This window comes from Mobula birostris, chromosome 16 (assembly GCF_030028105.1).
Source record: "Mobula birostris isolate sMobBir1 chromosome 16, sMobBir1.hap1, whole genome shotgun sequence".
NCBI classification, from domain to species: domain Eukaryota; kingdom Metazoa; phylum Chordata; class Chondrichthyes; order Myliobatiformes; family Myliobatidae; genus Mobula; species Mobula birostris.
Window position 1 is genome coordinate 4,849,110 of NC_092385.1, and position 18,880 is coordinate 4,867,989.

Sequence of the window (18,880 nt, forward strand, 5' to 3'; positions counted from 1 at the left end):
CGGAGTAGGAGTACAGCTAAGCACTCTTAGACTTTACAATGTAAGGGCATGGAATAGCACGGTAAGCACACTTGATCTTGTTACAACAGTGATCAGGGTCAACCATGGATGTTGTGTCCTAGCTGTCTAGATACACAAGTCAGGGCAGCACAATATGGAGAGCAAGTTGTCATCCATGTGGCGAGCTCCCCCTCTCCATGAATCTGATGAATCCAAAGGAACAGCAGAGACTGATACAGGTTGGCACCAGCAGCATCGCTGGAATTGCCAGTCAGCGTTGAACTCAACATAGGACTGTGTTGGGGACTCCAGCTCGGGATGTTTTCTTTGGAGTTTAGTCCCAAAGCCTTACCTGTGAGTGGGTATAGCCGCAAGGCAGCGAAGATTTGAGATCAGAATTGCTTCTAGCTGCCAACCATGGCTGTTGAGCCCCATCTACCCGAAGTGACTAATTTTAATGTGCCAGTAACTTGTCTTTGCTCCTTCTCCTGTCAGTAGAAAAGGTTCCACTGGACTTAGTAACAAAGCCATGAAGGCCAGGAGCTGGACTTGGTTGCCTGAGGCTACTTGAGATGTACGCTATTAGGAGCATTTAATAGGTAGTGGGGGAGCTTATCCCCACTACCACCCCTGGCTAGAGCAACCTTTAATTTACCACATTTGATATCACAGAATGGCCCACAATATTGGATATAGAATTCTGGCTGACATAACGTATATTTGCCAAATATTTGGAAATGTATTTTTGCAAGTATTTGGTTGATCAACACCTTGTCTAGGACAATTAAGAATAATAAATTGTTGGTCTTTACAGTGGCACTGTTATCACATCTATTAGATTAGTAACAGATTAGAATGAATAAATACCAGTGATGGCACTTTGCTTATTAAAATGGGAAGTTATGTAATTTGGTGTTATCTCATCCTATAAAATTTCAACATAGACCATAAGACAGAGGAGCAAAATTGGGTGTGAATAAACCACGTATTTTATGAGCTAGCCATGTTTTAAACTTAACCATTGGAACTTGGCGCTGGTGTTCTAGTAATAAGACCATAAAACAAGGGGGCAGAATTAGACCATTTGGCTCATCAAGTCTTCTACACCATTTCATCATGACCAATTTAGTTTCCCCCTCAGTTTCACAACCCCATTCACCTGCCTTCTCCACATAACCTTTAATAGCCTTGCTTGACCCAAAGGTTTATTGCTGTGTCTCATTTAAAAGATTTTTATTTGCAATTATGATACTTTGTTTTTAATCTAGTTATGAATGCCATTTTTTTTTACCCTATAGTTGCATCCCTTCTAACTTTAACCAACTTGTCCTGCTGGCAATTTGAAAGATTAATTTGATCAAGTTATTCTAGACCTTTTCCATTTAATGCTGAATGTGTGTGATCACTGACTATTTGTTTACTTTTTGCAGACTGCTTTGGCTCTGGCCATTGCACAGGAGCTGGGAAACAAAGTACCATTCTGTCCTATGGTGGGAAGTGAAGTCTATTCAACTGAAATCAAGAAGACAGAAGTACTTATGGAGAATTTCAGGCGAGCAATTGGTGAGTAGTCAGTTTTAAAAGTGTGAGTGGTAGGTTTTAAATCTATCTGCCGACTTTGTGTTTTTACATATAACCACCAGAAGGTTCTTTTGTGTAGCAATAAAGTTTGTCTTTAATTGTGTAGAAATGTAGTTAATTTAAGGTAGACCTCTTCCCTAAACACATTGAACTAATGAAATTATCATACTTTCTGTTATTAGATGGGTTATTACTTAGTGATTAAAATGTGCCATTTTATAATGCAATTTCTGTAGCTAGTAGCAAGGTCAAGTTCATTGTCATTGCATGTGTGCACAGGTGCAAAGAAAATCTTGCAGCAGCATCAGAGGCAAATAGCATCATATAAACAACATTCACAAGGAAAATAAATTAAAGAAAAGTGAAGGTGTTAATAAACCAGGTGTTTTGAGTTAGCCATGTTTAAACTTAACTGTTGGATCTAGGTCCTGGTGTTCTAGTACTAAGACCATAAGGCATTCACAAGGAAAATAAATTAAGCTTAGCTTAACTTAAAAAGAAAAAAAAGTGTAGGATTCAGATTTGTCAGGTAAGATTTTCCCTTGAGAAAACCATGCTGTCTACAGTCTACTTTATTATGTGCCTCCAAATACACTGAGACCTCATCTTTAGTAATCAACTTGAACATCTTTCCAACCTCTGAGGTCAGACTAACTGTCCTAAACTTTCCTTTCTTATGTCTCTCTCCCTTGTTGAAGAGTGGAGGGATATTTGCAATTTTCTAGTCTTCCGGAATCATTCCAGAATCTAGTGATTCTTGAAAGATTGTTACTAATGCCACCTCTATCAGAACTCTGGGATGTACACTATCTGGTCCAGGTGACTTGTCTACTTCAGATTTTAGTTTCCCAAGGACTTTCTCACTAGCTATGGTAAATTCACACACTTCACGTCCCTGACACATGGAACTTTCACCATACTGCTAGTGTCTTCCATAGTGAAGAATAATGCAAAATAGTTCTTCAGACATCTGCCATTTCAGTATCTTCTCCCCCCCCCGCCCCATTACTACCTCTCCATCATTTTCCAGCAGTCCGATATCCGTTCTTGCCTCCCTTTTACACTTTATGTATCTGAAGAAACTTTTGGTATCCTCTTTAATATTATTGGCTAGCTTACTTTCATATTCCAACTTTACCTTAATGACTTTTTTTTGCCTTCTGTCGGTTTAGATTATGAGAACACTCAGTCCTCTTTTATTGTCATTTAGAAATGCATAGATGCATTACGAAATGATACAATGTTTCTCCGGAGTGATATCACAGAAAACAGGACAAACCAAAGACTAACACAAAACCACATAATTATAACATAGTTACAGCAGTGCAAAGCAATACCATAATTTGATGAAGAACAAACCATGGGCACGGTAAAAAAAAAGTCTCAAAAGTTCCCGAGTCCACGATAGCAGGTGACAAAAGGGAGAAACTCCCTGCCATAAACCTCCAGGCACCGTCAACTTGCCGATGCCTTGGAAGCAGCTGACCGCAGCCAACCACAGCCGACAGTGAGTCCATCCGTCCGAAAACTTCAAGCCTCCGACCAGCCCTTCGATACAGCCTGCCGAGCGCCTTCGACCTCGCCCCGGCTGCTGAAACACGCAAAGCCGAGGATTTCGGGGCCTTCTGCTCTGGAGATTATGGTTACCACACAGTAGCAGCATTAGCGAAGCGGGCATTTCAGAAGTTTTTTAAAGCTTCCCAATTCTCTAACTTCCCTCTAATTTTTCCTCTACTATATGCGCTGTCTTCAGCTTTTACAGTGGCCTTGACTTGTTAGCCACAGTTGTCATCTTTCCTTCAGAATACTTCTTCCTCTTTGGGATGTATATATCCTGTGCCTTCCAAATTGCTTCCAGAAATTCCAGCTATTGCTGCTCTGCCGTCTTCCTTGCTAGTGTTCTTTTCCAATTGGTTCTGGGTAATCCTCTCTCATGCCTCTGTAATTTCCTTTACTCTACTGTAATACTGATACATCTGACCTTAGTTTCTCCTCATATTTCAGGGTGAATTCATCATATTATGACCACTTGCCCCTGGGGGTTCTTTTACCTTAAGGTCTCTAATGAATTCTGCTTCATTGCACAACACCCAGTCCAGAATAGCTGATTGTCCAGTGGGTTCATCAACGAGCTGCTCTGAAAAGCCATCTCATAGACACTCCAGAAATTTCCCTTCCTGTAATTCAACACCAACCTGATTTTTTTTTTTTCCAAACTACCTACATATCGAAGTCCCCCATCACTATTGTAACATTGCCCTTTTAGCATGCATTTTCTATCTCCCATTGTAATTTGTAGGCCACATCCTAACTACTATTGGGGTATATAACTCCCATCAAGGTCTCTTTACCCTTGCAGTTCCTTGGCTCTATCCATAATGATTCATCACCCTCCGACCCTATGTCACCTCTTTCTAATGATTTGATTTCATTTTGTACCTACAGAGCAATGCTGCCCCTTCTGCCTTCCTGCCTGTCCTTTCAATACAATGTGTATCCTTGGACATTAAGGTCCCAGCTATAATCTTTCAGCCATGATTCAGTGATACTTGCCAATCTGCACCTGTGCTGCAAGTTCATCTACCTTAATCAGAATCAGGTTTATTATCACCGGCATGCGACATGACATTTGTGAACTTAGTAGCAGCAGTTCAATGCAACACATAATCTAACAGAGGGAAAAAATAGTAATAAATAAAACATAATAATAAACAAGTAAATCAATTACATATATTGAATAGATTCTTAAAAAATATGCAAAAACAGAAATCCTGTATATTTAAAAGTGAGGTAGTGCCTAAAGCTTCAATGTCCATTTAGGAATTGGATGGCAGAGGGGAAGAAGCTGTTCCTGAAATGCTGAGTGTGTGCCTTCTGGCTTCTGTATCTCCTCCCTGATGGTAACAGTGAGAAAAGGGCATGCCCTGGGTGCTTGAGGTCTTTAATAATGGACGTTGTCTTTCTGAGACACTGCTCCCTAAAGATGTCCTGGGTACTTTGTAGGCTAGTTCCCAAGATGGAACTGACTAGATTTACAACCTTCTGCAGCTTCTTTCAGTCCTGTGCAATAGCCCTTCCATACCAGACAGTGATGCAGCCTGTCAGAATGCTTTCCACGGTACAACTATAGAAATTTTTAAGTGTATTTGTTGACATGCCAAATCTCTTCAAACTCCTAATAAAGTATAGCCACTGTCTTGCCTTCTTTATGATTACATCTATATGTTGGGACCAGGTTAGATCCTCAGAGATCTTGACACCCAGGAACTTTAAGCTGCTCACTCTCTCCGCTTTTGATCCCTCTATGAGGATGAGTACGTGTTCCTTCATCTTACCCTTCCTGAAGTCCACAATCTTTCGTCTTACTGACATTGAGTGCCAGGTTGTTGCTGCGGCACCACTCCATTAGTTGGGATATCTCACTCATGAACGCCCTCTCGTCACCATCTGAGGTTCTACCAACAATGGTTGTATCGTCAGCAAATTTATAGATGGTATTTGAGCTAGGCCTAGCCACACAGTCATGTGTATACAGTGAGTAGAACAGTGGGCTAAGCACACACCCCTGAGGTGCGCCAGTGTTAATCATCGGTGAAGAGGATATGTGGCCCAGGTTCTGCAACTTCTCAAACAGGATTGTGGGAATGATGGTATTAAATGCTGAGCTATAGTCGATGAACAGCATCATGACATAGACGTTTGTGTTGTCCAGGTGGTCTAGAGCCGTGTGGAGAGGCATGGAGATTGCGTCTGCCATTGACCTATTGTGGTGATGGGAAAATTGCAATGGGTCCAGGTCCTTGCTGAGGCAGGAGTTAAGTCTAGTCATAACAAACCTATCAAAGCATTTCATCACTGTCGATGTGACCGCTATGGGCGATAGTTGTGAAGGCAGCCCACATTATTGTTCTTAGGCACTGGTATAACTGTTGACTTTTTGAAGCAAGTGGGAACTTCTGTCCGCAGCAGTGAGAGGTTGAAAATGTCCTTGAATACTCCTGCTAGTTGGTTGGCACAGGTTTTCAGAGCCTTACCAGGTACTCCATTGGGACCTTCTGCCTTGCGAGGGTTCACTCTCTTTAAAGACAGTCTAACATTGGCCTCTGAGACAGAGATCACGGGGTCATCAGGTGGTCCTGCGTATACTCCTGCATTCAAATACAACACCCTTTCAGTCCTGTATTCGCCCTTTTCGATTTTGTCCACCTCCTGTATCTCTCCACCCTTCCCATTCACAACATCCTTTGCTCCCACCAGATTTGCAAACTCTTTCTCCATATAAAAAATGTGTGTGTGTGTGCCTAAGACTTTTGCACAGTACTATAGCTGGACAGATCATCGATTTAGATCTTTTAATTTATTTACATGGAATGACTGTATATGCATCTTTAGGTGCAATGGGCATGCCATTTGGGGTCAGAAGCATGGCAACACTTGTGGGCTGTCCAGCACAATCATCACTGATTTGATTTGACGCAAAAGACCCATTTCACTGACTCAGCAGGTCAAGCAGCTTATATGGAAATAAATAAACTGTTGATGTTTTAGACCAAAACTCTTCAGGATCCATTTCACTATGTTTTGATTCAAAGGTTCATTTAATGTCAGAGAAATGTATACAATATACATCCTGAAATGCATTTTCTTCGCAAAACATCTATGAAAAGAGAGGAGTGGCCCAAAGAATGAGTGACAGTTAAATGTTAGAACGTCAAAGCCATCCCCCCCCGGGCAAAAATAAAGCGCACCCGCTACCAGCATTCAAGCATGAGCAAAGCAATAGCAAAGACACAGACTTGCAGTTACCCCAAAGACTACATTGGTCACCCGATAATTCCACGTGCTGTAGTCTCGTAGTCCCCCTCTCCCCCTCTCCCCCTCTCCCCCTCTCCCCCTCTCCCCCTCTCCCCCTCTCCCCCTCTCCCCCTCTCCCCCTCTCCCCCTCTCCCCCTCTCCCCCTCTCCCCCTCTCCCCCTCTCCCCCTCTCCCCCTCTCCCCCTCTCCCCCTCTCCCCCTCTCCCCCTCTCCCCCTCTCCCCCTCTCCCCCTCTCCCCCTCTCCCTACAGGAGAAAGAGGTGACCCCATTCCATTTTCCAGCAAGCGGGGAGACATAACAAACAACTCGCTGGATTACAATGTTAAAAGTCTGTTACTTTGTTTTTTTTCAAGCTCTGTGCCTGGAGATCGCAAGGATCCCGGGTTCCCAGGCACAGTTGATGTTCCGACTCACCCAACGACACACAGGTCTCCTGGGGTGACACCGACCTTTGATCCGCCCGTCTCCAGTTATTGAGATCTTAGGCCGAGATTTTGGCATGCCGAAAAGCGGCCAATTGTGGAACCCCGAGAGCGGGTCCCATTCCCGCAAAGAACCATAGTCAGCATGTAACTCCAGTTTAGGGTCTTCAAAAGAACACTGAAAGGAGAAAAAATAGAGATATTAAAGATGGAAATAAGACTGTTTTCGAAGATGCAAGTAAAGGAGTTGCTGTTGGGTGCCATCCTTTGACAAATAAAATTAATCTTTAAATTCTTCTGAATCTGGGCACCATTGTCGGCTGTTCCAATCATCTGATACCTTCCAAGCATTTAATGGTTTCCACAATACAACTTTGTTGCTTTACAATTATCATTTGTTATAAATGCCAGACTTTATTTAGGTGTTGTTTTTGTTGGGGGGGGGGGCTCAGTTTGTCTGTCAATTTGTCTGATTTTTTTTAAGAAATCAGTAAATTTTGCAATCTTTGGAAATGTTGCTCACATCTTGCCTTGGTTCCAAATCAGCTTGGCAGTAAAAATTTCAGTTGCATGAGTACACAAACACCTCTACTTTTTGAGGAGGCTGAAGAGAGATGGACTTTGCACATCTGTACTCGTGTCATTCTACAGATACACAATATAGAGCATCTTGACAAGTTGCATCACGGCATGGTACAGAAATTGCACTGCAGAGGACAGGAAGGCGCTACACTAAATAGACAAAACTCTCCAACACATCACCAGCCCATCCACCATCAAGAACATGGATAGAGAAAGATGCTGAAAAAGGGTCAGTAACATCATGAAGGATTCCACCACTATGCTCATGGATTGTTTTTCCCACTCCATCAGGGAGGAAGCTATGTAGCATCCATGCCAGGACCACCAGACTCAAAAATCAGTTACTTTCCACAAATAGCAAGGCTCATCAACACCTCTACTCACTAACCCACCCTTCTACACCAACTACCATTACTTTATAATTTCCTGTAGTTACCTTGTATAGAGGCACTTCTGTACCTGGTGTCGCTTTATAGACATACAATCTATGTAGATAAGCTTTCTTACATGTGTATTTTGATTTTTTAAATTTTTGTTTGATATATGTTAACAAATTTCACATATATGGAACACATATTTCACATACTGGTGATAATAAATCTGATTCTGATTGTTTTATTTGTGTGTTGCATTGGATCCAGATTAACAATTATTTATGTTCTTCTTTACACTTTTGACTTTATACAATCTTGGATTTAATACTGTGTTGCTGTGTGCCATGAGGTAAGCATCTCCAACACGGTCTGAAGAGGTTGCTTCATAATCATCCCAACAAGATCTTGACCCATTGATTCTGAGAAAAATGAAGCTATTGGCCATACCTGCCTTTTATGTAGCTGTCAAATTAAAAACTCCAAGAGAAATAAAAGGAGAGAAGCTCACGATATTTCCTTGAAGTGATGACGTGCCCTGTCGTGGTTTTAGTAATTCAACCTTGCAGATGAAACTGTTGTCAGCATTGTTGTCAGTTTGAGAGATAAAGGCAGTGGAGTTAAATCACTTATACAGCCTGCCTCATTGATAAGCAAGCACATTCTCTGAATGTCAGAATGGGAGAACTTTGTGAACAAATAACTGACCTGTTGAAAGATTGGGATGTTTCAGCAGAGAATCTCTCCACTGCTTTCAACCTTCGATCCACCTGGTTCGGACTAAATCCAGCCATTGAGAGAATCTTCCTTTTTTTTTATTCAAAGATGTCAGAGATGAGCTTAATATTTATAAAATAGTTATGCAGTGTAGTTGCCATGAATTAGACTGCTTAAAGTTTCAACAATTAAATAAATGCTCTCTTTATTTTTTAAATGTCTCATGCTCTAAATTTTTTTCTTTTATACACATAACTCTCGTACATTGTAAACAGTCCATTCTCTGACTTATTTTTAATGACACCAGTGGGGCTGTCAATAAGATAGGATATCAAGGATGGTCCTGCAAAATAATAATGACCGTGCTTTCTTCAGCAAACACGTGCATTTTTCAAGGAAGATATAAAGATTAAAGATCATGAAAGTTAGCTTCATTTGTCACATGTACATCGAAGCATAGTGAAATGCATCTTTTGGGTCAACGACCAACACATTCAGAGGATCATGCTGGGGGCAGGCTGCAAGTGTCACTATGCTTCCAGCGCCAACGTAGCATGCCCACAATTTACTAACCCTAACCCGAATGTCTTTTAGAATTTGGGAGGAACCCAGAGGAAACCCATGCAATCACAGGGAGCACGTGCACTTTACAGGCAACGACAGTAATTCAACTCAGGTTGCTGGCACTGTTGCTACTCTACAGTGCCGCCCTTGATACTGATTAAGAGTGGAATTGCTGTTGTTGACCATCTTCTTATCTGTCTGTGCTGTATCTCTTGTGTTAACACCATAGATCAGGATTTGAACACAAAGTATCCCATCCAGGACCACAAAGGTAGTAATCTCGGGATTATTGCCTGTGCATATCGCCAATGAGTATAGGAATAGAATGAGGTGGAGGATAAATGTGTGGCTGAGGGAATGGAGCAGGGAGCAGGGATTCAGATTTCTGGATCATTGGGACCTCTTTTGGGGCAGGTGTGACCTGTACAAAAAGGACGGGTTGCACTTAAATCCTGGGGGGAACCAATATCCTGGCAGGGAGGTTTGCTAAGGCTATTGGGGAGAGTTTAAAGTAGAATTGCTGGGGGGGTGGGAACCAACCTGAAGAGACTGGAGTTGTCTCACAAATAGAGAAAGCTTGGAAACCAACGGTTTGAGATGTGTCTATTTTAATGCAAGAAGTATTGTGAACAAAGCGGATGAGCTTAGAGCGTGGATCAGTACTTGGAGCTATGATGTTGTGGCCATTACAGAGACTTGGATGGCTCAGGGACAGCAATGGTTACTTCAAGTGCAGGGTTTTAGATATTTCAGGAAGGGAGGCAAAAGAGGTGAGGGGTGTGGCACTGTTCATCAGAGATAGTGTCACGACTGCAAAAAAGGTGGACGTCATGGAGGGAGTCTCTGTGGGTGGAGGTTAGGAACAGGAAGGGGTCAATAACTGTACTGGGTGTTTTTTATAGGCCGCCCAATAGTAACAGGAATATCGAGGAGCAGATAAGAGAAACAGATCCTGGAAAGGTGTACTTATAACAGAGTTGTAGTGATGGGAGATTTTAATTTCCCAAATATCGATTGGCATCTCCCTCGAGCGAGGGGTTTAGATGGGGTGGAGTTTGTAAGGTGTGTTCAGGAAGGTTTCTTGACACAATATGTAGATAAGCCTACAAGGGGAGAGACTGTACTTGATTTGGTATTGGATAATGAACCTGGTCAGGTGTCAGATCTCTCAGTGGGAGAGCATTTTGGAGATAGTGATCATAATTCTATCTCCTTTACAATAACATTGGAGGGAGATAGGACCAGACAAGTTAGAAAAGTGTTTAATTAGAATAAGGGGAATTATGAGGCTATCAGACAGGAAATTGGACACTTAAATTGGAAACCAATATCCTCAGGGAAAGGTATGGAAGAAATGTGGCAAATGTTCAGGGGATATTTGTGTGGAGTTCTGCATAGGTACGTTCCAATGAGACAGGGAAGTTATGGTAGGGTACAAGAACCGTGGTGTACAAAGGCTATAATAAATCCACTCAAGAAAAGAAAAGCTTACAAAAGGTTCAGAGAGCTAGGTAATGTTAGAGATCTAGAAGATTATAAGGCTAACAGGAAGGAGCTTAAAAAGGAAATTAGAAGAGCAGGGGCCATGAGAAGGCCTTGGTGGACAGGATTAAGGAAAACCCCAAGGCTTTCTACAAGTATGTGAAGAGCAAGAAGATAAGACATGAAAGAATAGGACCTATGAAGTGTGACAGTGGGAAAGTGTGTATGGAACCGGAGGAAATAGCCGAGGTACTTAATGAATACTTTACTTCAGTATTCAATATGGAAAAGGATCTTGGTGATTGTAGGGATGACTTGCAGCAGACTGAAAAGCTTGAGCATGCAAATATTAAGAAAGAGGATGTGCTGGAGCTTTTGGAAAGCATCAAGTTGGATATATCGCCGGGACTGGATGAGATGTACCCCAGACTACTATGGGAGGTGAGGGAGGAGATTGCTGAGCCTCTGGCAATGATCTTTGAATCATCAATAGAGACGGGAGAGGTTCCGGAGGATTGGAGGATGTTGTTCCTTTATTCAAGAAAGGGAGTAGAGATAGCCCAGGAAATTACAGACCAGTGAGTCTTACTTCAGTGGTTGGTAAGTTGATGGAGAAAATCATGAGAGGCAAGATTTATGAACATTTGGAGAGGTATAATATGATCAGGAATAGTCAGCATAGCTTTGTCAAGGGCAGGTCGTGCCTTACGAGCCTGATTGAATATTTTGAGGATGTGACTAAACACATTGATGAAGGAAGAGCAGTAGATATAGTGTATATGAATTTCAGCAAGGCATTTGATAAGGTACCACATGCAAGGTTTATTGAGAAAGTAAGGAGGCATGGGATCCAAGGGGACATTGCTTTGTAGATCCAGAACTGGCTTTCCCACAGAAGGCAAAGAGTGGTTGTAGATGGATCATTTTCTGCATAGAGGTCAGTGACCAGTGGTGTGCCTCAGGGATCTGTTCTGGGACCCCTACTCTTTGTGATTTTTATAAATGACCTGGATGAGGAAGTGGAGGGATGGGTTAGTAAGTTTGCTGATGACACAAAGGTTGGAGGTGTTGTGGGTAGTGTGGAAGGCTGTCAGAGGTTACAGCAGGACATTGATAGGATGCAAAACTGGGCTGAGAAGTGGCAGATGGAGTTCAACCCAGATAAGTGTGAAGTGGTTCATTTTGGTAGGTCAAATATGATGGCAGAATATAGTATTAATGGTAAGACTCTTGGCAGTGTGGAGGATCAGAGGGATCTTGGGGTCCAAGTCCATAGGATACTCAAAGCAACTGCGCAGGTTGACTCTGTGGTTAAGAAGGCATACGGTTTATTGGCCTTCGTTAATCATGGAAATGAATTTAGGAGCCGAGAGGTAATGTTGCAGCTATATAGGACCCTGGTCAGACCCCACTTGGAGTACTGTGCTCAGTTCTGGTCGCCTCACTACAGGAAGGATGTGGAAACCATAGAAAGGGTGCAGAGGAGATTTACAAGGATGTTGCCTGGATTGAGGAGCATGCCTTATGAAAACAGGTTGAGTGAACTGGGCCTTTTCTCCTCGGAGCGACGGAGGATGAATGGTGACCTGATAGAGGTGTATAAGATGATGAGAGGCAATGATCGTGTGGATAATCAGAAGCTTTTTCCCAGGGCTGAAATGGTTGACACAAGAGGACACAGGTTTAATGTGCTGGGGAGTAGGTACAGAGGAGATGTCAGGGGTAAGTTTTTTACGCAGAGAGTGGTGAGTGCGTGGAATGGGCTGCCGGCAATGGTGATGGAGGTGGATACTTTTGGATAGGTACATGGAGCTTAGAAAAAATAGAGGGCTATGTGTAAGCCTAGTAATTTCTAAGGTAGGGACATGTTTAGCACAACTCTGTGGGCTGAAGGGCCTGTATTGTGCTGTAGGTTTTATATGTTTTCTGTGTTTTTCTATCCATGTTGCTACACATCAATTTGGACAGATAAGCATGTATTCAATGATAGTGTAGGGACTTCATCACTATTGTCCCTAATTACTACTGATTCTGAACTTAAAGAGGGGTAACTTTGAAGGTATGAGACGTGAATTAGCTAAGATAGACTGGCAAATGACACTTAAAGGATTGACGATGGATATGCAATGGCAAGCATTTAAAGGTTGCATGGATGAACTACAACAATTGTTCATACCAGTTTGGCAAAAGAATAAATCAAGGAAGGTAGTGCACCTGTGGCTGACGAGAAACTAGGGATAGTATCAATTCCAAAGAAGAAGCATACAAATTAGCCAGAGAAAGTGGCTCACCTGAGGACTGGGAGAAATTCAGAGTTCAGCAGAGGAGGACAAAGGGCTTAATTAGGAAGGGGAAAAAAGATTATGAGAGAAAACTGGCAGGGAACATAAAAACTGACTATAAAAGCTTTTATAGATATGTAAAAAGGAAAAGACTGGTAAAGACAAATGTAGGTCCCCTACAGACAGAAACAGGTGAATTGATTATGGGGAACAAGGACATGGCAGACCAATTGAATAATTACTTTGGTTCTGTCTTCACTAAGGAGGACATAAATAATCTTCCAGAAATAGTAGGGGACAGAGGGTCCAGTGAGATGGAGGAATTGAGCGAAATACATGTTAGTAGGGAAGTGGTGTTAGGTAAATTGAAGGGATTGAAGGCAGATAAATCCCCAGGGCCAGATGGTCTGCATCCTAGAGTGCTTAAGGAAGTAACCCAAGAAATAGTGGATGCATTAGTGATAATTTTTCAAAACTCGTTAGATCCTGGACTAGTTCCTGAGGATTGGAGGGTGGCTAATGTAACCCCGCTTTTTAAAAAAGGAGGGAGAGAGAAACCGGGGAATTATAGACCGGTTAGCCTAACGTCGGTGGTGGGGAAACTGCTGGAGTCAGTTATCAAAGATGTGATAACAGCACATTTGGAAAGCAGTGAAATCATCGGACAAAGTCAGCATGGGTTTGTGAAAGGAAAATCATGTCTGACGAATCTCATAGAATTTTTTGAGGATGTAACTAGTAGAGTGGATAGGGGAGAACCAGTGGATGTGGTATATTTGGATTTTCAAAAGGCTTTTGACAAGGTCCCACACAGGAGATTAGTGTGCAAACTTAAAGTACACGGTATTGGGGGTAAGGTATTGATGTGGATGGAGAATTGGTTAGCAGACAGGAAGCAAAGAGTGGGAATAAACGGGACCTTTTCAGAATGGCAGGCGGTGACTAGTGGGGTACCGCAAGACTCAGTGCTGGGACCCCAGTTGTTTACAATATATATTAATGACTTGGATGAGGTAATTAAATGCAGCATCTCCAAGTTTGCGGATGACACGAAGCTGGGTGGCAGTGTTAGCTGTGAGGAAGATGCTAAGAGGATGCAGAGTGACTTGGATAGGTTGGGTGAGTGGGCAAATTCATGGCAGATGCAATTTAATGTGGATAAATGTGAAGTTATCCACTTTGGTGGCAAAAATAGGAAAACAGATTATTATCTGAATGGTGGCCGATTAGGAAAAGGGAAGGTGCAACGAGACCTGGGTGTCATTATACACCAGTCATTGAAAGTGGGCATGCAGGTACAGCAGGCGGTGAAAAAGGTGAATGGTATGCTGGCATTTATAGCGAGAGGATTCGAGTACAGGAGCAGAGAGGTACTACTGCAGTTGTACAAGGCCTTGGTGAGACTACACCTGGAGTATTGTGTGCAGTTTTGGTCCCCTAATCTGAGGAAAGACATCCTTGCCATAGAGGGAGTACAAAGAAGGTTCACCAGATTGATTCCTGGGATGGCAGGACTTTCATATGAAGAAAGACTGGATGAACTGGGCTTGTACTCGTTGGAATTTAGAAGATTGAGGGGGGATCTGATTGAAACGTATAAAATCCTAAAAGGATTGGACAGGCTAGATGCAGGAAGATTGTTCCCGATGTTGGGGAAGTCCAGAACGAGGGGCCACAGTTTGAGGATAGAGGGGAAGCCTTTTAGGACCGAGATTAGGAAAAACTTCTTCACACAGAGAGTGGTGAATCTGTGGAATTCTCTGCCACAGGAAACAGTTGAGGCCAGTTCATTGGCTATATTTAAGAGGGAGTTAGATATGGCCCTTGTGGCTACGGGGGTCAGGGGGTATGGAGGGAAGGTTGGGGCAGGGTTCTGAGTTGGATGATCAGCCATGATCATAATAAATGGCGGTGCAGGCTCGAAGGGCCGAATGGCCTACTCCCGCACCTATTTTCTACGTTTCTATGTTTCTATGTTTAATGCTCATCCCAGGAAAATATTGTTTCTTGAAGAATACACAAAATGCTGGAAGAACACAGCAGGTCAGACAGCATCTGTGGAAATAAATAGAGTCAATGTTCTATAAGGGGTTTCTTCTTTTATGTTACTGCTAAGGTGAATAAAATGGCTTCTCTGTGATGTTAACTGCTGAGACAGTGGTTCTCTCGCTAGCAGCTTGTTTGGGTTATATTACTGATAAGAGAATTGTATTCATTTGCTAACCAATTGGGATAGATGTTCTTTCTTATGTGTCTGTAAGCTACTGTTTTCGTGAGCTTTGAAGGCAGAAGGTGCGATGGGGACAGAGGGAGGAGATGCGATGCTGTAAGCTGGGCGACAGAACGGACCCCGAGCGGGAGTCTGAGGCCCTGGGATTTGGGGAGGAGAATCGAAGAGGAAGGATATGCTGGACGCGCTTTGGTCGACCACCGTGGTTGGTCCCAGGTGGCGGGTCCAGGGGGTCAGAAGCAATCGCATGGTGTAAAGAAGACCCCATTCATTGAGCTCTAACGGTTGTGCACGATGTGGTTGAACTTTGATAAGACTGGCACCTTTTACTTTCCTTTTATATTTTATCTCTATTAATTAGAGTTCCAGTAAGATCTATAAAGTGTATTCATTTAATCGCATATGGTGTATTGTCTCTTATTTGGCAGGGTGGGGTACATCACACAGCATCCACACAAACTTGATTACCCAGTTTGGCAGGGCTGAAGGCTGCTCCCCCTAGACGAAAGCGAGCTGAGTGAGCCGGAGGCTTACCAGGGGGCTACAGTTTTAAGCCAAGATCATTCACCCGGACTGGAAAGGAAGGGAGCAGAAGCCAGCATAAGAAGGGGGGAGGGGTAGGAGTATAAGCTTAAAGGTTTATCGATGAAGCCAGGTGTGTAGGGAAAGAGGGAAGAACCTGGGAGTGGATAGGTGGAAAAGGTAAAATGCCGGAGAAAAGGGAACCCAAGGGAGGTGATAGGCAGCTGAGGAGAGGAGGTAGGAGGCCAGAGTGAGGAATAGAAGAAGGGGAAGGGGAAAAATTAGATTAGATTAGATTCAACTTTATTGTCATTGTTCCAAACACAAATACAAAGCCAATGAAATGCAGTAAGCATCTAACCAGAAATGCAAAGAATAGTGTTATTTACAAAATAACTGCGAATAAAAAGTAAGTGCTACAGCACACAAATATAAAAGTACTGCGACAGTACAATGTGGGTGCAATACTGCTTAGCGCTGTGATGAGAGGTTCAGCAGGGTCACAGCTTCAGGGAAGAAGCTCTTCCTGTGCCTGCTGGTGCGGGAGCGGAGGCTCCTGTAACGCCTACCAGATGGGAGGAGAGTAAAAAGTCCATGGTTAGGATGAGATGCATCCTTGATAATGCTTTTCACCCTGCCCAGGCAACGTTTATGGTAGATGTTCTCAATGGTGGGCAATTAGGTGCCGATAATCCGCTGGGCAGTTTTTACCACATGCTTGAGTGCTTTGCAGTCCGATACGGGACAATTGCCATACCACACTGAGATGCAGTTGGTGAGTATGCTCTCAGTGGTACAGCGGTAAAAGTCCGTCAGTATCCTGGGACAGAGGTGAGCTTTCTTGATGCTCTGCAGGAAATAAAGGTGCTGTTGTGCCTTTTTGATCAGGACGGAGGAGAAAATACCAGAAATACCAAAACTTGGAGAAATCGATGTTAATGCCATTACGTTGGAGGCTACCAAAATGGAACTATTACTCCTCCAACTTGAGAGTGCTCTCCTCATGGCAGAAGAGGCAGCCATGGACTGACATTTGTTTATGTTGTTTCTTGGTTACTTCTGTTTGTTTTGAATGCATTTTGGAATACAATTGCAAAATAAATACCTATTTAGAAATTAATCTTGTATTCATTATTCTGCTCCTTCCATTGATAGCGGCTAAATTTCCTCAGGTTCTATGTCAGACTCCAACCATAACTGGTATGAATTTGGTAGATGGAGTTAGAGGAAAAGTCGTAAGATTAGAATGTGCTGTGGCATGCATTGAGAACTTGTATCTGCACGAAAGCAATTTGAGACGTGAAGCACACATACTCAATGTGCTGAAGTACGTGTCACCCGATACCTTGCCAGGCATCTTGGGAAAACTACAAGGACCTCAAAGAAGTTTTTTTTTGTTTTTGTCTCTTTATTTCAAAGTTGAGAACCGTTTTGGGTCACTCATCTTGCATGTCAGCCAAGTGTTTGAATTATTAGCTATGATGAAATATTTTTAGGAAATAAAACACTCAGAAATGAATAATGTAGTTGTCTTTTCTCGAAACACTATTGATTCACTTACTGGTAACTGAACACAGAGCCCCAAAGATCAAAATTGTGTTTGGTCTCACCAAACTCTGTATTTAAGCGGAGACTTTAATGATGAAATGTCTTGAGGTTTAGTTAATTTGCCAACCCATTTGCAGTTTAGCTTCTCCAAATAATCCTGTCAATCTTCATTTGGAATTGCATCTTTTTTGAGTAAAAGTTAAGTTGATTTAATAACAGCACATTAGAAACAGATGAGCTGTTTTTACGTTGGTGCCAATGAAATGCTTTCAGTGCCTGGTTTGAAGTGAAGAGCTCGTGCATCATAAGATATTCACAATACTGGAAACCATTTGGCCCATGTCTATACTGGTCAAAAATAAATGGCCCTACCAAGTCCAGTCCTCTGGCATTGGGCCTATATCTCTGTGGCTCATGGCTTGTCAAATATACAGTGGCATGCAAAAGTTTGGGCACCCCTGGTCAAAATTTCTGTTTCTGTGAATAGCTAGGCGAGTAAAAGATAACTGATTTCCAAAAGGCATAAAGTTAAAGATGACACTTTTCTTTAATATTTTAAGCAAGAAAACTTTTTTATTTCCACCTTTTACAGTTTCACAGTAACAAAAAAGGAAAAGGGCCCAAAGCAAAAGTTTGGGCACCCTGCATGGCAGTACTTAGTAACACCCGCTTTGGCAAGTATCATAGCTTGTAAACACTTTTTGTAGCCAGCTAAGAGTCTTTCAATTCTTGTTTGGGGGATTTTCGCCCATTCTTCCTTGCAAAAGGCTTCTAGTTCTGTGAGATTCTTGGGCCATCTTGCATGCACTGCTCTTTTGAGGTCTATCCACAGATTCTCGATGATGTTTAGGTCAGGGGACTGTGAGGGCCATGGCAAAACCTTCAGCTTGCGCCTCTTGAGGTAGTCCATTATGGATTTTGAGGTGTGTTTAGGATCATTATCCTGTTGTAGAAGCCATCCTCTTTTCATCTTCAGCTTTTTTACAGACGGTGAGATGTTTGCTTCCAGAATTTGCTGGTATTTAATTTAATTCATTCTTCCCTCTACCAGTAAATGTTCCCCGTGCCACTGGCTGCAACACAAGCTCAAAGCATGTTCAATTCACCCCCGTGCTTAACAGCTGAGAGGTGTTCTTTTCATGAAATTCTGCACCCTTTTTTCTCTAAACATACCTTTGCTCATTGCAGCCAAAACGTTCTATTTTAACTTCATCAGTCCACAGGACTTGTTTCCAAAATGCATCAGGCTTGTTTAGATGTTCCTTTGAACCTTTTGACCACCCCGTGGAACACATTGGTTTTCTCCGGGTTCTCTGGTTTCCACCCATAATCCAAAAACGTACCAGTTACTAGGTTAATTGGTCATTGTAAATTGTCCCGTGGTTAGGTTAGTGTTAAATCAGGAGTTCTCTTGGGCTGCTGGGTGACGTCGCTCAAAGGGCCAGGAGGGCCTACTCCAAGCTGAGTCTCTAAATAAATAGATTGCTTCAGATCTATGTAGTCACAGACTGCAGAGAATAGTTAAAGCAGTTCCCCCCACCATTGACAGTTTCTACAGGAGGCACTTCTTCAAGGACCCAGGTTCTATCTTTGAGGTCCCCCACCGTCCAGGTTATGCCTTCTTCTCACTGCTCCAATTGGGCAGGAGGTACGGAACCCTGAAGTCCCTCACCACCGAATTCAGGAACAGCTACTTTCCTACAGTCATTGTGTTCTCAAACTGACCTGCACAATTCTATTCCTAACTCATTTACGAAATTCTA

General features: G+C 42.7%; 1 protein-coding gene across 1 annotated transcript in view; it reads left to right on the top strand.

Moving 5' to 3' along the window:
* ruvbl1 (RuvB-like AAA ATPase 1) overlaps positions 1–18,880 on the top strand; it is an 81,604-nt gene that overhangs the window by 8,772 nt on the left and 53,952 nt on the right. Inside the window, exon 3 of the mRNA XM_072280244.1 lies at positions 1,431–1,563. Within this exon, the coding sequence (XP_072136345.1) occupies positions 1,431–1,563 (133 nt within the window). The remainder of the gene's footprint in view (positions 1–1,430; positions 1,564–18,880) is intronic.